The sequence below is a fragment of the Cygnus olor genome, chromosome 7 (genome assembly GCF_009769625.2).
Source record: "Cygnus olor isolate bCygOlo1 chromosome 7, bCygOlo1.pri.v2, whole genome shotgun sequence".
Lineage (NCBI taxonomy): Eukaryota > Metazoa > Chordata > Aves > Anseriformes > Anatidae > Cygnus > Cygnus olor.
The window spans coordinates 12,051,526-12,075,858 of NC_049175.1; the positions used below are offsets into that span (position 1 = coordinate 12,051,526).

General features: G+C 36.3%; 1 protein-coding gene across 11 annotated transcripts in view; it reads right to left on the reverse strand.

Moving 5' to 3' along the window:
* CTNNA3 (catenin alpha 3) overlaps positions 1 to 24,333 on the reverse strand; it is a 523,550-nt gene that overhangs the window by 390,932 nt on the left and 108,285 nt on the right. For all 11 annotated transcript variants that reach the window (XR_005821804.1, XR_005821805.1, XM_040564586.1 and 8 more), the window contains exon 7: positions 20,673 to 20,876. Coding sequence is in view for 9 of the 11 variants with exons in the window: in XM_040564586.1 (XP_040420520.1) it covers positions 20,673 to 20,876 (204 nt within the window). In the remaining 2 variants the exon portion in view is untranslated. The remainder of the gene's footprint in view (positions 1 to 20,672; positions 20,877 to 24,333) is intronic.

Below are 24,333 nucleotides of genomic sequence, written 5' to 3' on the forward strand. Positions count from 1 at the left end.
AAAACTGAGTAAAGAAGCACAACTGGGTATACACACACATTCACGTAACACAAATGTTTCTCCTTTTGTTACTTTCCCTCAACAATGAAGCTTTCGTTAATGACTGTGGTTTGTCTTGGACTTCTCCTGAAACATCTGTTGTTTTAGACCAATATATCAATAAGAGACTGGTAGAAAACAGGGTGACAGAAGTAGGAGCAATTTTGCACCCCACAGCTCTGCTGTATTATCTCTATCAATTTCAGGCTCTCTAACCCAGCTGGGCCACTCTTTGACCTCAACTATTTCTTTCCAGTGCTCTGACAGACAGACACAGCATCCTTGGGCTTAAATCACAGAATATCCTGAGTCAGAAGGGACCCACAAGGATCACTGAGTCCAACTCCTGGCTCTGCACAGGACCACTTAAAACTCAGACCATGTGTCTCAGAGCATTGTCCAAACACTTCTTGAACTTGGACAGGCTTGGTGCCGTGACGACTGCCCTGGGGAGCCTGTCCCAGTGCCTGACCACCTCTGGGTGCAGAACCTTTCCCTAACACCCAGCCTGACCCTCCCCTGTCCCAGCTCCATGCCGTCTCCTCGGGTCCTGTCGCCGTCCCCAGAGAGCAGAGCTCAGCGTCTGCCCCTCCGCTCCCCTCGTGAGGGAGCTTCAGGCCACCATGAGGCCTCCCCTCATCTCTTCTTCTCAAAGCTGAACGAACTAAGTGAAAGAAGCAGAATATCCACCCCAATGTGGAGAGTTAAAACATGCATTTCTGTAAGCACCACTGGATACTGTTTTTTTCATGGACAGCATCAATTTGAAACTTGCTATTCTCAGCAAGACGTATGTCTACAAGGACATTAGATGACAGGTAGGTACCTTCCCTAAATTATATTAACGAAAAATAATCTACATAAAGCTAACCCAGACAAGGACTTACTCTTTAGGTCCTACTTTAGGTGTATGCACATTGGCTTTCCAAGAGATTATTGCTAGCTATATACTGACTCAAAGCACACAGAAATACTAAATGCTTCAGTTATGCGGTCTAAACAAAGACCTATCATATGTAGAAAAAAGAACAGTGTTATAAGCTATAAATTTGCAAGAAGAAAGCAGGCTGAACCTGTAGGTGTAGGGTCATATATTTATTTACAGAAGGTCACTTTCACATAGCATTTCCATTTGAAATAAGATGCATAAAACAGAAATAGAGGTAGCTAACAGTATCAATCTCAGTCAAGTGATACCAGCAGACCTTGGTAAAGCATTTTATCAAGAGAACTAGGCAAACTTATTATGCTTGAAAAATACAATCTGATGAATAGTGTAACCTCTATCAATAAATAAATAATAATAGTAAAAAAAAAACAGCTAATTTTCAACATAAATCAACAAGCAACATAAAACATAAATCAACAAGCAACAACTTACACCATCCATCAGTGGACTGTGGTTGTAAAGAAGTTTACTGGGCTGAAACACCTACTAGGAAGTTGAGCACAAGTATCTGAAATTTGGTTCTATCTATTCTATATCTAATAAGGTATAGATGAAGATTTATGATTAATCTGAGAAATTATCACGTCTCGAGACCTAAATACATGTGAGTATATTAAAAAATTACAAACCAAAGTAACATCAACACAAAAAAAGCAAATGGCTATTTCAATTAAAAAGTGATCAAAATGTGCAGTATAAGTTTTTGTACACACTATTTGCAAGGGACCAGGGGGCTACCATAAACAAATAATAGTAATAATAATATATATATGCAGTTTATACTGATACAAGTATACATATATATAGTGTATGTACATATATATACATATATGTATATATTTGACAGCATACAACAAACCACAACAATCTCTTTACTCTTTATCTATTACTGTTATTTTCAATCCTCAGACTGGACAAGAGAACAGAAATTCTGCAAAAACTGAAACATGAATGGAAAAAGAAGTCTGCAAGTGCACCACCACAGACAAGAAAAGTAAAGCCAGGATTCCAGTACCAAAGGAATTTGCTTTATTAGTAATGTAGCTACTCAGATATGGTTAATGTAAACAAATGACACGATCACGTATAGTGTCAAATACAAACTGCTCTACTTAGTTCCCAACTGGTCTAGCAGAAATACCTTTATTGAAAAGGTAAACTTTAAAATATTGAAGAGTAGCCCCGGTTTCCAGAAGTTTTAATAAGTTAAACGTCCTTGACAACTGCTGAGATACGAATCAACTTGGTTCTCTTCAAATGGCTAGCAACCACTCAATAGTTTACTGGTTATCAGCTGAATATAAATTGAAACCAGTAACATGATTTAAGAGGTTATTTTCAATGTATCATTGTAACTTCTTGGAAGACTGAATTTTTCTCTTTGTAACACAGCACCTAATGAAAAATTTTAGTCTGATCTTTAAACATAACGAAAAAAAAATCCAGAACATCTCTCCGTATTTTCAGGAACATAGCATAAATATCTGTAAAAGAACATAATAATGGTTCTACAGAGTCACATCAAAGGTACCTCAAGGCCTGGTAAGCTGTCTTGAACAGCAGCTAAAAGATGAAGCCCGAGGACGAACTAAAGAATGGTGCAAGCACACTACAGTGTTTCCCCAGAACGCCCTCCTCAGACACCAACAATTTGTAGGCCAGGGTCGCATAGAGCCAAAGGTAGCATGTTAGTAAGTCCTTCAGTGAGTCTTTTGAGTTCCCTTGAAGCCTCCTGGATTTTTTAACACTCAAGTCCTACAGTAAGTAAATTTACTTTGACAAGGAAAGTCACCTCTTCTCTTTGTTCTAGCAATCAATGATAGAGTAGTGTAATAAAAATATTTTTTACTTCCATTTCTGACCAAGAAATATGATTGTCATGTAATTAGTAATGACAAACTGATGACTTCCAGGTGGTTTGAATAACATCCATCTGGCCACCTAAAGCATAGATGTTATCTGATACCCTATAGACTTAATTACAGATTTCCTGCTGGGAGTTAGTTAAAACCGAGATTCAGCTCACCAGAAAGCAGAATAATTTTTCAGCTTTCCCAAGTCCATCAAAATGGTAAACGAACAAACTAACATCTTTCTCACAAAGTACTGCAGAACAATTTCCAACACAGAAATACATACATGAACCTCTTATTTTATATGGGTTTGACTGTATGATCCGTACTTAAAGCAGATGCTCACTAAATGCCTAATCTTATCTCTAACATTTAAGTGAATTAATAGTGCTATCCTAACATAACAAGGCCAAATTCCATTCTCCTGCTCTAATTATAGAACCTGATTAATTTTAATTATAAAGTTTCAGAATAAATCAACTTGAACATCATCAGAGTTCATGATTAATGTTATTTTAATGAACACCTAAGGAATTAACATTTTGCCACTAGAACCTTGCTAAGAATTTTTATGTGGAGCTGAAGTGCAACGTGTACAACTGTGAAAATCCCACATGGCACAGAGCTTTGAGTCTACTTTATCAACATCAATTTTGTATGTAAATAAATCATTCTTAGAACTGTCTCTTTAGATGGATAGCTACAACAGAGCACCTTCTGTGTAACAGGAAATGGCTCTGCAACATGGAATTCATTATACCCAGTCCTGTTCCATTAAAGACCTAATACACTCATAATCGTGGACACTTCAGAGTATCACCCCACCTACAGCCACGATGCATGTAATGGTGGTAATTTACAAGTGAGTGTTAATTAATGTTTCATTAATATAGAATTTCTTGGGATCAACATCACAGCCTTATTAATATTAAATGACCTAAACAGAATGAATGTTATTGTAATGAACACTGAAGGAATTGAAAATGTTCAGTTACATAAGAACACAGATTTTCCAGCTTTCAGAGGGTACTTTTCACTTTGTATTTTTTAAGAAACAGACTTTACGGTGGATGCAATTCAGCAATAGCTCTATCTACAATCTAATCCCAAAGTAACCGCACCAATGAAATATATTTCAAAGTCAAATAATTTAGGCTTTCTATATACTAATTCTGTGCTTCTTAGAGAACAGAAACTCATCAGCTAGGGATGAGAACATTCATAAATAACAAATGATGTGTCCCTCCAGCACTATGTACTTTAATAATTTCAGTAGTTTTATAAAAAGTGTGTTATAAATGAGGCAGGGAAAGACACTAACTGAACCATTCGTATTGGACACATTTTGTTTTCATTTGTTCATTCAAATGAAATATTGAAACATTTATTTTTCTAGTAACGAGGATGCACCTGTCTTCTACCTTTTGCTGTTGGTAACTTTATCTTTACATGTAAAGAACCTATAACTCACATGATTAGTCTAGACTTTAATATGAAAAGGCATTATTTTCATTTTCAGGAAGGGAAAAAATACAGTTATCTATGGTATAATTACATACATAAGTAAGATTCAGGAAGAGGATTTTTTTTTCTTGTCTAATGCTGAAGCATTATTTACACACTTTTTTTTTTTCCTTACTCTTCTGCATTTTGCCTCTTTCTCCAAGTTCTGACTGTCACAATTGAGAATGCAATAAATAAAAAACTATTTGGGCTGAGGCACTGGAGTTAAAACAAAGTGTTAAATACCTTTCAGGTATCAATTTCCAGAACTGAAGAGGTTTGCTGCCTACTGAGCACACACTACAGCTTGTCTGACTCAAGTGCCTTTTACTTCACTACTAGATCCTGCAAATACAAACTCACAAATACGCTAATGTTGTCACATGTAAATAAAAATCACGTTTTTCTTTCTACCACAACACAAGTCGGGAGGGTTTTTTGTATCTCTTTACACACTAAAGCCTTAAATACATATGAATAACAGATCTCAGCAGAAATTGTTCTAACTCCACTTTCATTAAGTGTTTACAAAAAGAATGTTTTAAAAGGAACTGAAAGGGGTGAAGATGATGTCCCCCCTATCTGAAAGTAAAATCAACTTTACTGTGATAGATGCTTCTGTAATTTCTTTCGAAATCTCCAGTATCTTGAGGTTGGAACATGGAATCTCCATCCATCTATGTCCACATTTAATTGTTCTTCCTATTAGGATATTTTTCCTTATGCCTAACCTAAATCTCCCTAACTACAATGTAAGCCCTTTATTGGTTCTTACATCCACACTGACAACAGAAAACAAATTAATCCTTTTCTCTTCACAAGCAGCTTTTCAGTATTGGCTTACTCTTTTCCCTTAATTCCTTTTCCAAATGACTGTAATTGCTACTTGTACACCTAGTAGGTTTACACCCAGATGTCCCAGCTACCTTGATAAAGGCTGTACAGGTTATACTACTGACTGAAAGTCTCATGATGATCTAACAAAAGAAAGCAGGATACTTTCCAAAATTTCAAGCTTTCATAAAGACAGATACAGTGCATGTGAAATGACCAACACAATTTTTAGAACTTTTTTTTTAATCATAAATAGGGATGGAATTAGTGAAGCTGACTAAGCATTGTTGATTTAATTTCTATTTCCATTTTTAAGAGGTTATAATTCCTAAGAATTATGGAAGAGTCTTATCTACTCTCTAGCTTAAATGCTGCAATTTCTAAGCTACTCTTTCCCTGAAGCTTTCTGCTATATTTCTGTAGAAGACCCCTTGAACCTACAAGGAATTGTGCTGAAGATAACTGGTCCCAAATAAGGGTAAGATCTGCCTCTGTTTTGCACTGCAGGATCAATTTCATCATTTGAATTTCAAGTGACAAGTGTAATGTAAATTGCTGCCTGACTCCTCGGCACTTGTTCTTTCTTTTATTCTCTACCTGTGTGCATTTTGGCTCAGGATTTTTGAACTTCCACCTCTTCTTTAGCAAAAGAAACACTAGATTATAAACTTATTTCAGATGATTTATGCTAAATTACATTCTAAGATTGCTTCATGTAATATACAAAAATCTTATTAAAAATCAAATTATTTTTACAGAAAGAACAAATTAATTTCTGCTTTCAGAAGCAAGCATTAATGGCCTTTTGAAAGATTTTGTGTTATAGATTTTTTTTTACAAAATTCCAGGTGGGGCAGTTGTGAAGAGACAATCCTCATACCACAAAAATACAACAGTTACTGGAATAAGACACTCATATTGATAGCTAAAACTTGAAATGCAGATTTAAATGCAGAAATAATTGCATGTTACTTCTGAGAAGAGATGTAAAGAAAGTGGATATAAGCATTTTGGATGCAACTAAATTACATTGCAGGAACAAAATACATGTTCTAAAAAAACGATACGGAGCTAACACAGAAGATATTTAAGGGTGGGTTTTAAAAGGAGGCACAGGCTGATAAAGTGCTACATAAGAAAGAAATGGGAAGGATTAAATTTAAGTCTAGACTGAAGACACAGAAGCAATCAACCTGATCAAGAAACAGACTTCAGCCTTCCTTGCAAATGAAAAACATTTTATTTCCAGTTTTTGTAGTATTAAATATCTTTTGTGTATGTGAGTAATCAGAAGGACAGCACCCAAATGTAAATCATTAAGAGTGATAAAGCTGGCCTTATAGACATGAACTGGAAGGAGTAACTGAGCACAGGGAAAAAGCAGACATTGCCATCATACACAAACATTTACATCTCAATTTTCTAACTGATTCGGAAGGCAAATAAACATATCAAAGCTTCTTTGTTAAAAATCAATTGTTATTGCTATTGACCTGTTTCATCTAAGAGTTTAGGGAAACACAGAAAAATGGAAAATAAATGGAAGACAGAATTACTAAAAAAAGGTTTTGAAAATGTAAGGACACTAAAGTATTGCTCATATGAAAATTAATCCAAATACAAGGGACAATGAGCATATATAATGCTGCCTATCAAAAGCAGTCAGAGGTCTGCTACGCTTTAGCAGCATATTTTCCCATTATCCACACAGTTTTCAAGACTAAGTGATAAAGGTAACCTTGGAAAATAATTTAAAAAATAAGCAAACATTATAAAAGGTAAATCTTTGACTTGCAGCATCAACTAGACAACTACGCTGAAATCCTGTGAGTTGTTCCTTTCCTAAGTGTAACATCTGACAGACAGAACTGAAGAGATAAATACGGAAACCAGCAATTAAGAATGAGAATGAACAGCGCTAACTACCAATAACAACTCTTGAGATCCATGCAGCTATTACTCAGGCAGAAAAACAATAATCTCCTTTAAAGCTGTACAAAAATGAATCAGCATTTCACTGAAAAACATATCTGTCTATGCCAAGAACTTTACGAAATATATCCAACTAGGTAAAAAAAAATCATTCTATCTAAAGAGAAGGGGTGGAACAATATCTGAAAATGAGGAAAGATAGGAGAGAAAACAGTAAGAGAAGCATACAAAAAAGTTAAACAAAAAGATCCAACCATGAATAACTACAAAGAACTTGACAAAACTACATTATCTGGCCAGTATGGTAACAGATTAATATGAACAAATAAGCAGAAATAATGACAATGGGAAGGCGCAGATTAAACTGCTCATTTACATTGATCAGATGCAATCCTGTGGGGGAAGAGTAGTGAACACAGTGACATCTAGATTCAACACATTTTTACTGCCATTGCAGATGAGGTAGACAAGTAAGATGCTATGTTGCATCAGAAGGATAGGATAGTAGCACCCTGAAGACACTACTATGGGAACTGACGGTATCATTTCAGCTTGAATACTTCATTCTGTTTGGACACCTCAAAGTAGATACGTTCGTTTTCTTCTGACAAAAAAAAAAAAAAAAAAAAGGCTTTTATTTTGGAGCAGTAACTCAAAAAATGCATCTTTTACCTTTAGTAAAAGCACACAGGAAAAGGTAAAATACTCTGCTCCCAAAATTCATATAAAAATAATAGCTTTGCAGTCAGATATACTTTATTTAGGGATGATGAAGCAGACTTCGTGGGTTGCAGAACCTTATACATCTTTTCTGATTTCTTTTGGGGTTGAGGGAAAAGGGGAACCGTTCAAGGAAAAGATGATAGGTTACATTTGCCTGTGAGTAATAAGGCTTCCTACAAGGACAAACAGCATAGACTCTGAGTGGTTACACACAGTTTGAGGCCAAAAGAGACATACAGAGTCTGGTTATGGTCAGAAATTTAATCGGCAACAAAACATTGATAAAAAATGAGTGAGAAAAACAGGATTAATTCACAACATTTTATGCAACTTTTCTCTTTTACTAGTTTGCTTAGCTTAAACACTAGGTCAAGCCTAAATTTCTTCTATACTGTGCAGAAGTAATGAAATTCCTTCAGCTTCAGCAGGAATTCTTCTGTCTTGCAGCATGAATATCAGTAGAAAAAGAAAATAGAAAAATGGCACAGAGGAAATGTGAAAACATCAGAGAACACTATTCATATAAACAAGGGACAGTAACAAGACTTTTAAAAAATAGGAATTATATTTTTCATAGACATTGCAATAAACATGGGTGTCTTTCAATGTAGGCAACAATAAAAAGCATGACTTTCAGCACAAACCACACTCTTTAAAAAGCAGAAAAGACTCCTTAAAGAAAATTACACAGAGCTGAGCTTAACTACTTGAAACAAGATGACTGTCTGTCTCCACTAATGTTAGTCAAAGTTCCACCATCGGCTTCAGCAGATTGGACCTTTAAAAGTAATGGAATTTTGGCCTTTATACGGTTGAGATTCAGCAGCAGAGATAAGAATGAGTGTTTTATGTAGCACAGTTTGAGATAGGCAATGGCCTGTCTCACACGAGCCAAGCACACAATGAGGTACTTGTCTGCAAACACCTGAGATTTTTCCTATACTTTGAAAGCATGTTTGATGAGAGGGCAACTCATTCCTTTTCATACTGAAAGAACCAACTCATCAAGACAGAGATTTAAAAACTTTTAAGTAATGAGTCACTGAGAAGATGCTCTTAGGAGCCGCAGGAGACTGGTCCCCTCTTGGCCAGAACTGAAATGGAGCCTTCTCCACCTCCTCCTTATGAGAAACAAAATGGCTTTGACTCACTAAAGCTATGCTTTGTCACAACACAATTCCAAAAGAGTGAAAACTCTGTCCTGCTGGATAAAAGATACTAAAAGTCGAAGTGTCAGTTAGCCAATCCCCTCCCCTGCTCATCATGTACCCTCTCCTTTAAGCTGGTAATCAAGCTAAGTATTCTCATCGATTTTTATTTTTCATTTTTTTTTGGAGATGCAAAAATTGTACATAAACCCCACCGGATCCTGAGAAAACAGTATCTTCTTTCTCTGAAGTCTCCTCCAAGAGATCCTCAGTTCCCAGCTCAGGAAACTCCTAAACTTTATCTCAGCTGAGCATGCTCAGCCATGCTTAAAGGAAGTGTATTCTTCCTTCCTTCAGGAAAGCTTCACCTGAACAAGAGGTTACAGAGGCCAAAGAAGGAAACTAAGCAAACTTTCTCCCTGCCTTGAGCCAAAATATAACATACAGTAACAGTCAGTAAATAGTAAACAATCAAACAGCAAAAATGATACAATCAATCACATCATCCCAGAACAACAGGAGTCACAGCTTATATAATAGTCCATAGATCAAAAGTGTCAGAATAAGTTATTTTTTTCTTTTTTGTTCTTTAGGAACTTGAGGCTATTTTCACGGTTGCTTTATGTATTACTTCAGCACAAGCCAACAAGATATTGAATGAGAATTCATTAGCAGCTGGTCAACTGTAAACAGCCCATCAATCATTTTATTTCCTTACTGTCGGCAATTTTAATTTCAACTCTGGAAAAAAACTTGTGCTTTAAACTGTGAAATATATCACATAAAATAGTGACATTTGATCGTATATTTTCAGATTCTCAGACCAATTGGGAAAAAGCCATTTCAATACATAATGAAGCTATTCTTCCTTTATAGCCAACCAAGCTCATGTGAAATTAAAAAAAAAAAAGCTTCTTCAAGTTGAGCAGATGAATGAACTACAGTCTATTCCAGAATAAATCCATCAGTTTGTGCCTAAAGCTCCAGTAAAAAATTCTGAAAGAATTGCAAAGCTCCCTTATGTCTTATAATTACTTGATTTCTGCCCAAAAAGAAGCAAATACAAAGTCTGTGTTGTCTTACATTCCAGTCTGTCATACATCAACCATTAACTATACAGGTACCTTTCATCTGAAACCCAGAATAGGTAGGTCCATAACTGCCTTGTTACCCCATTTTTTAAAATAGCATAATACCAAGTGCATACAGAATACACTGAGAGCACAAACATTTAACAGCACGCCCACCCATCACATGAGGTCTGTCAAGCTGGCTGCTTCTCTGCCGAAGCTGTTAGCAAAGTTTCATCTGCCTGGCAAAACATTAGGTAAATCAGTCCTCCCTGAGCCGAAAGAAAGCAAAGCAGTATTATTACCTCTTGCATAAAAACAGTAAGAACAGGGATTCTGACATTTCTTATAATATATAAATATTAAACATAACATTAAGTACTAACAGCAATGTTAAATATTAAATACTACTATTTATTGCATTTTACAATAACACTGGTAAATTATTGTGAATTTCTGCCATAGAACCAAATACAAGCAATATTTTCTTTATCACTGAGTTGTTTTTTACAGTGCATAGCAGCTTTCTTCAGAAAAGAGATAATATGAAAGAATAGCTCAGTTATTATGCAAATGTAATATTTCATTTTAATCTTGTACAGCAAAACTCCAGTCTTTTCTTTCTTGTATTTAAGTTCCAGCTCATGAACAGATCATAGGATATAAAATTGTTAAGTGGATTCTGAAATACTAAATTTAGATAAATCTTTCTAATGTAGTTATAAATTTGATAAGGTAAAAATATCCTGCTACTATGATCAGCTGAATCACTGTTAAATGTACTACTTGAATGCCAAGAGCTCACAAGGAAACAAACTCTTAGTATATATACAAATACTATTAGTAGGTTCTTTTGTATTCCAACCCTTCCCCAGATCCTGAAAGAAATTGAACTGGCAAAATCATGCTCAAGGGAATGTCATCTGCCACCTTCTAACCTCATCCTTTCCTTCATCATCTGGTGTGTCTCACCCCCCCCAGACCACAGAGATGCCTTACCAGAGTCAGTCATGCCATGCTGGTGACATTAAAGCTGTGTCCCAGGACAGATGTCTTCAAATGCTTCCATAGGGACCCTACAGCCTCCCTCATACAAAAAGCTAAGTTAACTGCTAATGTCACCAGAAGATGGTTGCTGGCCCACTATGGGAGGAATGGACAAACTGGAGGAGAATCACAGAAGTTAATGCTATGAAAAACACTTTCCAGTTCTTTCATGAGCCCTGCCCGGCATTTCTGTGTCACATGCAACACACAGACTCATGCAGAGCTGCCCTCCATCACGAAAGGGACAGTCTCAGGTCCTGCGAGGTGACAGAGATGAGACTTCTTTGCCAAGAAGTTTTTGCTGCTGTGTGACAATGTACTGCTCAGCAAAGCAGTTCTTATTTAAAGAGCAGTTGCTTAAGTAAGTGGTTGCTTATTTAAAGTTCTTATTTTCTTCTATTACATTGCATTCAAACTCATTACTAGTCTATGCTTCTCCAGGAAAGAGCTAAATATATTCTGTAAGGAAGAGCAGGAGGAATTCCTTCAACAGTTTTTTTTTACAGTCCTTTTACAGACAGATAATTCTTCCCATACAATATTAAGGTTTTGAAAAAAATTAGAAACATTGCTATCAAATAGAAAAGATAATCCTAGATTATTGCTGACTACAGCCTCTAGTTAGGTAGCTGGCCTATCCTTCTGTTTCATCTTTGTATAAGTTTGCTTTAATTTTTGCTTCTGGTAATGAAACAATCGATAAAATTTAGAATAACCTAAGATAGCAAGGATTTTCCAATCTATAGAGCAATTAGAATGATTTACTTTATTTAATGTATTCTACTAAGCTTTGCAGCTGTCTGATTTGAGACATTTATTTGCTTCACATACTCAAACAGAAGGAAAATGTGCCAACTGGTACCATAAGCTTAGAAAATAACCACAAGAGGCACTTTTTGAGTAAAGCTGATCTTGAAATGATTTATATATATATATGTAATAATATGATGATGAGACTTTGCTTGTCTGTTTACTTTTTCAGCCTTCTGATCATTCTTATTGGTCACCATTACAATAATATAAGAGATATTCTTACTACTTCAAATCCGTCTAATTTCTTGCCCTGCCCTCATTACCAGAAGATCTTTCAATCTTCTGTTAGAAAAAAAATGTGTTAAACTTTGTATTAATCAAAGCCAGCAAGGACACGTAGGAAGTTGTACAGATTTTGGAATTTAGTTCAGGACAGACTTCACATATGTAAGTCAGCACAGGCATCTGGAGATCATCCAGTCCAACCCTGCTCAAAGCACAGTCAGCTCAAGGGGGTTATTCGGGGCCATGCCCAGTCAGGTATTGGATGGGAACTCCATAACCTCTGGGGGTGCCTGGCCCTCAGCTGGACTTCGGGCTGATCACAACCCTCTGAGCACAGCATGTCAGCCAGCTTTCAGTCCACCTTGCTGTCCACTTGTCTAGTCCATGCTTCATCTTTTTTTTCTAATGGAGACAGTGTCAGAAGCCTGACAAATGTCAACTTAAACAACATCCAGAATACTGTCGCACTGAACACGCATTTGAATATTGCACAAATATATTTATGATGGGACAGGTTACTTATTTAGCTATTAAACCTTTTTTAAGAAAAGAATTTATGACAATAATTTAAGGAGATTATGTAAGATAATCACATTTGAAAATTTAAGGGAAGTATTTCAGATTTGCTTCAAAGAAAATTCTTGTTTGTTAAAAAAATGGATTTGATATTAATTCATAATATGAATATTCTAATAGGAGTCCTCTAAACTATCAATGACTGATCTTTTTAATAAGAATTTTTTTAATCTTTTTTGATCTTTTTAATAAGAATTAAAGTTAATAAAGTTACATAAACAAGAAGTAAATGCTTCCTAATCTGAAACCAAATACAATGTAGAAGTATATCTGGACAACAAAAACCAGCCGTCCTACACAGAGAGAAAACCCAATAGAAATGCATTCTGAAACAGCAGACTCCAGCAGTGTTCCTAGAAGCAGCATACTAATAACATTTAGAAAAATGATCAGTATAACATCATCAAGAAAATAAGAAATTGGTCGAGAAAAACCTCATGTACTGCCAGCAATCTAGCATAAACTGTAAAAAAAAAAAAATCTTGTAAGTTAAACAGCTAGGTGGATGTTCAGATAACGAACATTTGTAATATTCATTTGCAATGCTTTTTTATTATTTATTATCACAATCAAGATTATTGATTATGAATTATTGATTATCATAATAAAGAAATTATTTCAGCTGGGGAATAGAGAAAATGGTACGCTGAAGTACTGAAGGTTCCCTGAAAAAAAAAATTTCGTCTTCAGCAACCTAATATATTTCCAGTGCTCTCAGGTATACCGCATTCAAATTACTATTGTACTGAATCATCTTCTACAGAGCCATGACTCGCTCATCTCCCTACATTACTTCAATGCAAGCCTTAAGTTAAGATCCGATTAATCCTAGAAATAGCTTGGCTCAGAACCGTTAAATGAAAAACAGGGCTTAAGAACAGAAAATCTTTCATTATCTTTCTCTAGCTCATGTCTATAGATCCCAGTTTACTGCAAATTCTGTAAGACCACATATAAACAGATAAATTTAACTGCAGCTTATTTTTTAACTGTAAATCTATTTAGGAAATTCACTAGATTACTTTTGGTTTTTAAGCACACTAAAATCTTTTTCCTGAATATTTCATATCTAATTTTCCTTTAAAACTAACCGATTGACAAAGTAACATTAGAAAAATAATTTTCAATTACCCATATAATATGTATGGAAACCCACCACAGGAGTACTGAAAGTCAACAATTAAGTACTCAACCAATGTCAGCAAAAGAATTACGAAAACTACATGTTTTCCTCTGTAAATGCCAGCATAATATGCCATATGGGCATATCAATTTTGCTGGAATTAAGCTTTTTTTTCCTGAAGACATCATATTCAATAAAGTTATTAAAAAACCCTGAATAATCTGAGTGACACTTTCCACCCACACATCACACTGTATATAAATTTGAAATTTATGTAGTTTACATTTTGCTATACATGACTTCCAAACTTCTCTAGAATAACAGTTTTTGAAAAAGTTTGAATATGAACAGAAAAGTAAGAACATTTGAATCCATTCTTTTTACAGAAAGACGTGAACAAAGTTCTGTTTGGACGTGTGCCAGCATAGAAATAGAGGAAAAAAGGATTTCAGGAAGATGTCGGAGCTCTATATAATGATGTACGTGACTTAGCTTAACTCATCATGTCCTTCCAGGAGTTTCACCAACAGCAAAAAACAACAAGAAAAAAGGGACAAATGGTGTGAAAACAGTAAAATATTGAGACTTACCAGTGTATAATCTGTGGACTGGTTGCAATACTTTTGATACCTGACAAGAACTCCTTGCAACAAAATTTTAATACACATCACCATAGCAGTTCTCTATAGAAGAGCAAACAGAATTTGGCAAGTTCTGACATGAGATTTCAGTGTAATAAGTCATGAAAAATGTATTCATGAAGTAAATACTACATTCCAAGTGCATTTTCAGCATACCATCAAAATATTCATATTAGAGTGCTCACTACACCCCTACTCCAAAACATAAATGCAAATCATCTGTTTTTTCACATTATTTATTTTTTCAATAGTAATGGCTCTGCCAAGCAAAGTGATCTAGATTAAGGCTATAAACCCATCTGACAGAAACAGGTTAGGTGAAACCATATGTGAATGGAGAATGCAACCTTTACTAGAAAGAGCTGTAGCAGATTCAAACGCGTCTGGAGCTTTCTCATGAGTTTGCTTATTTGATTCATGTGTGTGAATTTTCTGCCATAAGAGATATCATTTTGTGTACTAATTTAGTATTTGTGGAGCACCAATCTTTTCACATGCATGTTACTATCTCTAATCCATTTTTCTGCAGCTATTAGATACAGTTAAATAAGGGGAAATATTCCCAACAGATGTAATGATCTAACAAAGACCAGGGGGCAATACTCTAAATAAAAAACATGAAACATTTCCTTTTTAAACTGAACAAAATATTTTCTTCAGCTTGAAATAACTCTTTTACGGGACTTTTTGCAATTTCCAGAACTACCAAAAATGTTCCCTATGAGCACTGAAATGAAAAATCCACTGCTCAGGACAAGAGTAATTAGCTTAAATGCAAGACACACTGCACCACTGTGACTACAAACTGAAATGTCTTGTCTTCTCTCTAGCCAGGAAAAGTGGTAAAAATCTTTAGCAAAGCATAAAGCACAAGTAACATGAAGTTTTGAGGTATCTATAAATTCTTCCACTCCAAAAGAGTAAGCATGACCATGAAATACTAAACAAAATATTCTCAATCACTGGCAGTCTCCACAAAGACAGTGGGTCAGACCTTAAGCTGCTGGTGACGAGCACTCAAAACAAGAGTAAAGCAAGGCCTTTGTACTCCACAGAACTCAAATTCACGAGTCAAGATAAACAGTAAGGCCCAGAACCAAGCCATCAGTACACACCTGTTTTTCCATACATTTTCTGTTTTTAAGTTTCCAGTGTTCAGGTTCCAGGAAAAAGACAGCAATTACAATTTGACTGCACAACTTCCAACAACTACCCAGTGTGTCAGCTTTCATCCTTCCCACAGCTAGACCTTCCCCATGGCTATACACAGCTCTGTGCTGCATTTTTTTTTTTTTTTTTTTTTTTTGGAAAGCTCAGCATGCTCCAGCTCACTCCCTGTCTCAGGCATCCCTGTACTATCAGGGTTCCCAGGTTGTCTGGTCCCATCCTCACAATGTTGCAGTTCATACGCTCAGATCCAAGCATGGCTCAAATCCAACTGTCTCTCATATCGAGAAGTTCTGGACACAAACCTGTGGTGAAGCATAAGGCTTCAGACAACTTTCAGGGAATCCCCAGAAATAAAGCTCCACAGCTGCATTTCCAAGGAAAATGCATCAGTAAGTTTCTCCTATTTTCTTAAATGTCTCAACAGGAGGCTGAAACCACCCCTGGGGTGAGCAGGGATGACATGGCGCTCTGCTCTATGCCACACTCAGCATGTATGGTGCAACAGTGGGACAGCGAGCAGCAGCCCCTGCTTGTGGCACAAGAAGCACAGGGACCTCCAAAACCACAGACTAAATTACTGAGTTGCTGCTGGTTTGCACAATCACATGTTCCTGTGAGTTTTGTGTGAAACACTCTGTGAAATATTTTTAACAAAATCAATTATTTTGTGGTACTGACACATTTTTCAAGCCTGGATCAAGTTGGTATGTTTATTTTAAAAAAGGAAAAGAAGGAGAATATCGTTTTCAGAAATATTTTGATATAAATCTTTCAGATTCCCACTTGAAAATCTTTTTAAGATACAAACCTTGAAAACTCACAAAAAGTTTTAAAATGGCAACAACAATGCAAACAATTTTACTGACATCATATGCCCTAGGTAATTTCAGCATAAAAACCTAGCTAAGAAACAGATGACTTTGAAACACACAACAAATATGAAAGAAATGACAACCTACAAGGAAAGGCATACAGCATACTAGCCAAGTTGGAATCAGAAAATACAGCTATGCACCCAACCAACACCCTGAAAACAACACTGAGAAACTAATAAAACTCCAATTTCATAAAACATTCCAAAAGAGGAAACTAAGTCAAGAACACAGCTATCACACCATCAGTATACCCAACCTGTCTTCACCAAGCATTTTTCAGCCTTGTCTGAATAACCTAACCAGCGATCTTTATTCAAACCCACAGGTTATGGTGCAGAACAATTATTCAGACATAGCATCACTACTAATGAAGGCAGAAAAAGCTGTGCTTGTCATCCTAATTGCTGCTCACTACAGCCCACTTTAACCCACACTCAATCACAACTCTTATCCCTTCTGATCACCCAAATCAGTGCATATCCCTATTGTGACTGGGACTGAAAGCAGACAGAACTCAAGAAATATGAAGTTAGTATTGTTGAACTCGAATATATTCCACAACTTTCCATTTTGAAGGATGAACAGAGATATGACAATAGCCTGTCATTAGGAGAATGCAAGTGCTTATTACTAGAATAAAATGATTGCTCCTATGAATGCATTATTATCCATATACCGCAGTATCATTCTAACATTGATAAGCTATCCAAATTCACAGTAGTAATTTCTGCTATTTGATGTCCTGAAATACAAATACATACCTGCCTCTGAGTAGAATTCAGAGAGAATAACAAAGGTACATAAATAATTCAGAAATACCCCCAAAAAGTTTGCTGCCTTTTAGAATAATTATAAATATAATTGCAATTTACTATATAACTGAATTATTTTGTCAGTAGAAAAGCTTAAGCTTCTTGAAGACAGACTGGGTCTTTATTAGCATAAAGAACATTTTGCTTTAATGTCTGTCACATCACCTCACTGTGATGCAGCCTCTGCAAAAAGTAGCCATTTATGTAAAAGGCAGCATCTGCTGAAAAGATGTTTCTCCCAGCTTGCACTAAAAGCCTCTACATTTTATCACTGACACCAAGAGGCCCTTGATTTCACTTGATGTCCTTAAGGCTTATTAGAAACTTAGATAATTGAGAAATAAAACAAACTTAGGAATAAAAAAAGCTATATTCCCTCTTGTGTTTCAAATAGTTAGGAGTATATCCTAAGTTCCTTTACACTTGTTTAGGCACTGAGGGCTAGTTTCAAAAAGTAGACTTGGATGCACAGCTTACACAGAATTTAGGCACTGAAGCCCTTGGAAATGATCCTGTTAAAGCTAAGCAAATACCAGCCAGGACACATTCACCACCAGAACAAGACCCAGGGGGCTTAGAAATGCACTGCATATTACCAGTGCCAATGCATCTCTTACAGCTTCCTGGCAAACCAGGTGCTAGAGAAGAGTTTGCAAGGGTGGCACTTCCTGTGGGGGGGGGGGTCTCTGAAACAATGCAGCTCTCATTAGCAACACCAAGATAGAAAGAAGCCTTGGCAGAAGTAATCAAACTAATATACTAGCAAGAAACAACAGATACTTACCCAGAAAAAAACCCTCTGAAGCAGCTATATACAACTCATGAGAGTGATTGACAAAAACTGAAATGACAGAGGGTAGACTCTATTTTGTGAACTATATACCCATCAGGACAAAGACAGGAGCAACAGTATATCCTCTGTGGATACTCATCAAGGAAAACTTCACACTCACCTTCAAGCTGTAGTGCAGATCTCTCAGTGCCTCACTCAGGGTATAGGGCACAAATACACCAAGAGACAACATGCATGGACTCACACTAGGTATTATGTAAACAGTGGGATTGCTTGCGGGGCATGGCAGTATTCCCAGGGACAGGGAAAGAAACGGGTCACAACCTAGTCCTTAAATTATACTGTGTTAAGAAACGGCTTGCATAAATGTTACAGCTCATTCAATTCACAGTTCTAGCTTACTGAAATTATTAATAGAAGAGCCCAGGAGGCAGTGCTACATCAGCACCTTCTCCTGGATCTGTTCTCTGTTCTTCTGTGAGTTAGAGTTGTGAAATTGACACCTGATAATCTCCTCAATGAAAAACTTAGTCAATACAGTCTCAGTAATAGCTATAAACTAATGTTGGTGATAGTTTTTTCCACTAAGATAAATATTAAATGTATAAGCAGATCAAGAGCACTAAAAGAAACTGAAAACTCTAAATTCACTTCTGCAATTTAACCCTAGTTTAACACCTCATACATATAAATCTTCTGTATTTCTTCCTTTTCACTTCCCTTCTTGTCCTTGCAAGCCTATGCAGTGTTTTGCAGCAAATTATATTATACTTTCCCTTTTTGCCATATTTAAACAGCTGCTGCCTTTCTCAAGTTTACATTTTGAATTGAGCAATGTATTCTTCACTTACCTTAGGTAACCCTAGAAATGTGATTATTTCTGAAATATGAAAGCTAATCACAATTTTCTTCCAAGAGTGAAGAATTTAAGACTTACATGTGACCACGTGACTTACACTCATGTAGTTTGACTCCTGCAAAATGCAGAATTCTACTAAAGAGTTCTTGCCAGAAACCCATGGCGATCCTTTGGACTGATATGGGTTGGTATACACTATATTTGCATCCTCCCACTCTTCCTAGCTACTTCAGGTCAATGTCTTCTCTTATTAAACTTTCAGCCATTTACCAGTAAACTTAATTCATTTTAGAACAGATACCACAACAGACATCTGCTGCAAGAAGGTATCAGAGACCAACATACAGAGCTAACCAAAGCTAAAGAAATTTCACATAAGTAGCCCAAGTGCAAAAAACTACCAGGGAGGTTCAGGAATTACATTGTATTCAACAGAAGCTGCAGGTAAATTCTAAATAAAAATTAATACAAGCATTTTTATCTGGTGTAGGGACTGAAAGAGGAACTGGAATACACTGATAATTAAATAAATGGAATTCTCCACCCACTTCCCAACCCGGTAGTACAAATCCAAAAGAAGATCAACAAGTACAATATCTGAAAAATGAAAAAAACATCTGATATGCATAAATTATCTTAGTCCCTACACTTCATTATCCTAATGACAATAGGATAAGACAAAGAAAACAGTCTCAATAGAACAGCTTTGGACTGGGTTAACTAGTATAACTTACAGAAGAGAAAGGAGTTTTGGCTTCAAAAAAAAGAAACAAATAGCTGTATCATACAATTATCTTCTCAGTGTTGTGGATGAATCATCTTGAAGCATTCTTTAGATAAGAACAGTATGCCTATAGAAAATGTTTCCTGAGGAAAGGCATGGTATTAACACTGTGTACCCACATTAATAGTATCTGAGTCTCCACTGTTCTATCACGTAACTGCCAGATGTAAGAACCAAATCCGTTCTTTAAATCAAATAATTATGTTTTTAAAGCACAATCAAACTATATTCATTTTCATAAATTCACAGATGAATTGGCCTACAAGCATGCCAGACAAACCACATTTCTGGGTTTACTGAACAGTCCTAGCTTTCTGAAGTAGGAATTAAGTCATTTCTACACTTGTAACTCAGTGCCCTTACGAAAATCAAATGTAGTGGCACGAACACCCTAAAATGATACTGTCACTACTCATGTATTAGCAAATTATTATCTAAGTTGTTGCATTCTACAGGAACAGAGATTAATCTCTGGTCCTCAGATTTTAAGACTCAACTGGAAAGTGAAATTACAAAGAAACTCTTGCTAGCGTACAAAGGATCATGGCTGTTCTGTCCCAGTGACAGTTTACAATAAGCATCAAGTAATATAAATATGTGTAAGTCATACCTGTAATACAGCATTTTCTATACAGTGTATGACACAAATTTTTTCTCATTCTGGAGGTCCATATTTAGCTTTTGCTTAGATTTATGTAGACAAATTTCCTTTTGATCTTGTAAAGATCATGTTAAGAAATACAGATTAAACTATGAGCAATCACAAGAGACAATCATGGCCAAGTTACTTCTATTGCATATATTATTCATATATATATTCATATATATTTACATTAGAAAGGAAAATAATATATTCCATATATTATCTACATTTCTAAAAGAGGGAAAAAGCCTGGTACCTACATTGTTTATGTATTCAGAGAGCAGGTCTTGGAGAGCTTGACGGATAGCATTGCACTCAGCAATGATGCGTTCTCGATGGAAATCACGCGTGCAGGAAGAATCAGCTAGCAAAGCTGCTCCACTGATAATAGCTTCCAAACGTTTCTCTAGTGATGGCCGTATTTCCTCTTCACTCACTACAAGAGGATCCTGGATAATTAAATTCTGAAAAACATTAGGAGTACTGGTAAGAAAAGTCAGACTAATAAAGTTGCTGCTTTATTTTTCACTTGCATGAACTGTAGTGACATTTTGCTTCCTAGACTTCCAAATAGCCCTTTACCCTTGATGTATCCAAAATACTTTTTACCGTGGAAGACTCCATTTTCCCTACCATGGCTACATGTACAGGTCATTTGCGGACAAAGCCCAGTTCTCTCTGCCACCCAGATCTCACGTCTGTGTTATCAAACCTTACTGGCCTGTATTCAGTCCTCAGCTGGCATCAGAGCTTTCCAGGCAGAGCTGTTTCACACCTAAGTGAAACACAGAACAGTAGAACAAGTTCCCAGCCCACACTGACATCTTCTGACCACAACTACCTTATCTCTGAGTCGTCTCTGTTTCCTGCTTCTATTACATGAGACTGAAGACTGCTTCAGTCTTGCCTACATCTGCATCTCTCACTTCTTCTATAAGGCACGTCACTCCTGGAAACAGAAACACCATTTGTTTACCTTTATAAATATGCGTGTATTTTTATCACTGCAGTATCTGACTACTTGGTTTATAGATCTTCACAATATCCCACTCTAAAATGAAAAGCTATCAGCCCCATTTTACAGGCAAGGAACTGAAGGCCAGCCAGCCTCAGAGCCGTACAGAAGATACGTCCTAATACAAGCAACCATACACCATTTTCCTAAGTTCTCATCCAGCACTGTTTCTCCTCTTCACGTTCTACCACTGATGTTGTCAAAAAGTATTTCTTCAAACTGTTTCCTGTGTCTGTCTACACTTCTTGAGGGTCATCTGACTTCCTTGTTCTCCCATATAGTGGGCCTGTCATGAATTTACCTTGATTTTTTTTTAAAAAGAAATACATCTTATACCATGCTTATAATGTCTGTGTACAACTGTCACACAATATATGTGACATTCACTACTCATTAATACTATATATCTTATCAAAGTATCTCAGAATTGAGGCCTAGCTTTGTTTGAAAGTCTACAGGGAGGGTTGACACCTCCAACATTTGCATTTTGAGAAATCAGGAGGACATCTAGATTTAGCATAAAAACAACTTTACCAGCTTACAGCTGAGAGATGTTACATGACCAGTTGGATTCTGACAGTTTTTATTCTAATACAGTTAAACACTGTGGCAGAAATTCACTGCTGCTACATTTAACAGGCTGAACACCAGCAAAGCACAAAATAGCAGCTTTTGTTCAACAACTGTGTTTTCAAAGGACACAGATAGAAGTGTCCTCTTGCTTTTCACCAGCTGGAATAAACAAAAGCAGCAAAGTGTTTTGGCATGATAAAACTAGTTATGCTTTTGTGGCAAGCATAACAAAAAGAAAAGGAGAGGTGATATTTTCATACAGTGCAAAAGCAATTGTATTTGAGCTTCAACGTTTAAAGAAATACAAACTATTCATTTTTAATCAAACTGAACGTTTGAAAGAATAGCATTACTCTCCAGATCACCAAAGCCCATATTCCATGTAAGTCCCCTTACCTGATATATCCATATGCGATTCTAAGCTTCCAGAAAAAAATATTAAACAAGAAAACTATACCGTATGCCCTCAAGTGGAATTTAGGTCAGGTAAATCAGAAGTTATCCGTGATTATCCAATATGTGTTGAACTACTTTTAACCCAGCGAATTTTAGTTATTTTTCCAATTTAGATTTAATATCTCATTTTCATATACTGCCCAACTTAGGAAGTTGTCGAAGTAGAGAAAGTGTTCTGTTAAAATATTTTAAGATAAAAGCTTAAACTTTTAAAAATGGAAATTAAGTCACCTTCCAATTTTGTTATTGATTATTTTTAGCAATCTCTTATATATTATCTATGATTTAGGGAAAGAAGGTCTTTTTGTTACAGGTCTAGTTCTCCTATCTTTCCTAAAATATACAACAATTGCTTTGAGACATCTGGGATATTCTCCAGCAAGACTAGAGAAAAATCAGACTTTAGAATCTGAGTATTTCCCAAGGAAGCATTTTAATACTGACATCAGACAGTGCAGGTTCTTTCTGCATTACTCTAGTTCAAATGGAAGCTCGTTATTTCCCAACGTGCAGGAAGGAGCAGTGTAGGTTTCTAATGTTCTACCTCCACTAGTACTCCATTGCCCTGAAGTCCTCAGTATCATTTAAAAGCACTCTTATTATTTACGTACTCTCAGTACTTCAGCCTCACACTTGCTCCCAATCAATATATATATAATAGAGGACACTAAATCTTAAGTAACCCTTGTAAGCCCTTCTGGGGCTGAAAGTTCTAGGCTCCTGTTCTGCTTCATACCAGAAACTGATTACATGAACTACAGTCCTCAAATTTCCACAGACTGTGTCCAGAAGGAAAAGGTAGTTGTGAGTTTCTGTTTCTCTTCACAGCAACTGTGTTGAATTTTGGGAATTTTGTATCACAGCAGAGCATCACAAAGGAAAAAAAAAAAAAAAAAAAGGCAGCCCAGTGCTACTGCTATTGCAATTTTCTGTTGTCTATTTGTATCAGCAAGTGACAGGATGTATCATTAAAATGGTTTATATGTTTATGTCAGGTGCTCATGTGCATCCAGCAGATGCAATCTTAGATTAAGTTAAAGCAGTAACTATGTATTTTTAAGTTCCTGTTTTTTCCTCAAACCAATTTTCACCTATCAGGATACACATAACAATCTGGAAAGGAGCTGAAGCATAAACAGGAGGAAAGGAGCTTAAATGTTTTCAAGAAAAAAAAAAAACTATTTGTGCAGCTATTTCTGCATCCATAAAAGCAACAAAGTAACCTTATTTGTACCACTTATTTGTTTCCTAAGTGAAAGATGTTAAATAAATAAACACTGATCATGGAAGCAATAACCTCGCATGCAACTTTTGGAATCAGAGCCAAAATGGGATGGGACCATAGTTTTAATCGCTACTTGTCTACTGACAAACCTAGACCAAAGGAAACATGCAGTCCACTATTTTCATCTGCTTTTGTGGAAGCAGGGAAGTTGGGAGTGAGTTAATAACTTCTCAGTATTTATAACATAACAAATTTGACTTGTACACTCTCCAAGAAAGTTTCTCCAATGCTGAAACTTTCTGAAGCATGGCAGCCCCTGCCATTAAAGGTAAAGCCCAAAGAAAAGAAAGATGGCTTGCTCTCCTGCTCTGAAGCATCTCCATATACCCTAACCTCTTGATGGCAGTGGAGGGAGCCAGACTGGTTCACCCAGGCACCAGCAAAGGAAATCATTTTGCTTTTTGCAGGCAAATTCCTAATTTGACAATGCCTGGAGCCAGACCTGATAGAAGAAATAATCCAGCTCAGTACTATCATAAGAAGCCTCCCTGTGCAAATAAAATGTTAAGACTCCTTTGTCCTTTTCTATAACAGGTATTTCCACAAAAGGCAGGGAACGTACCTGAAGACACTCTTCTGGAAGTGTGAAGGC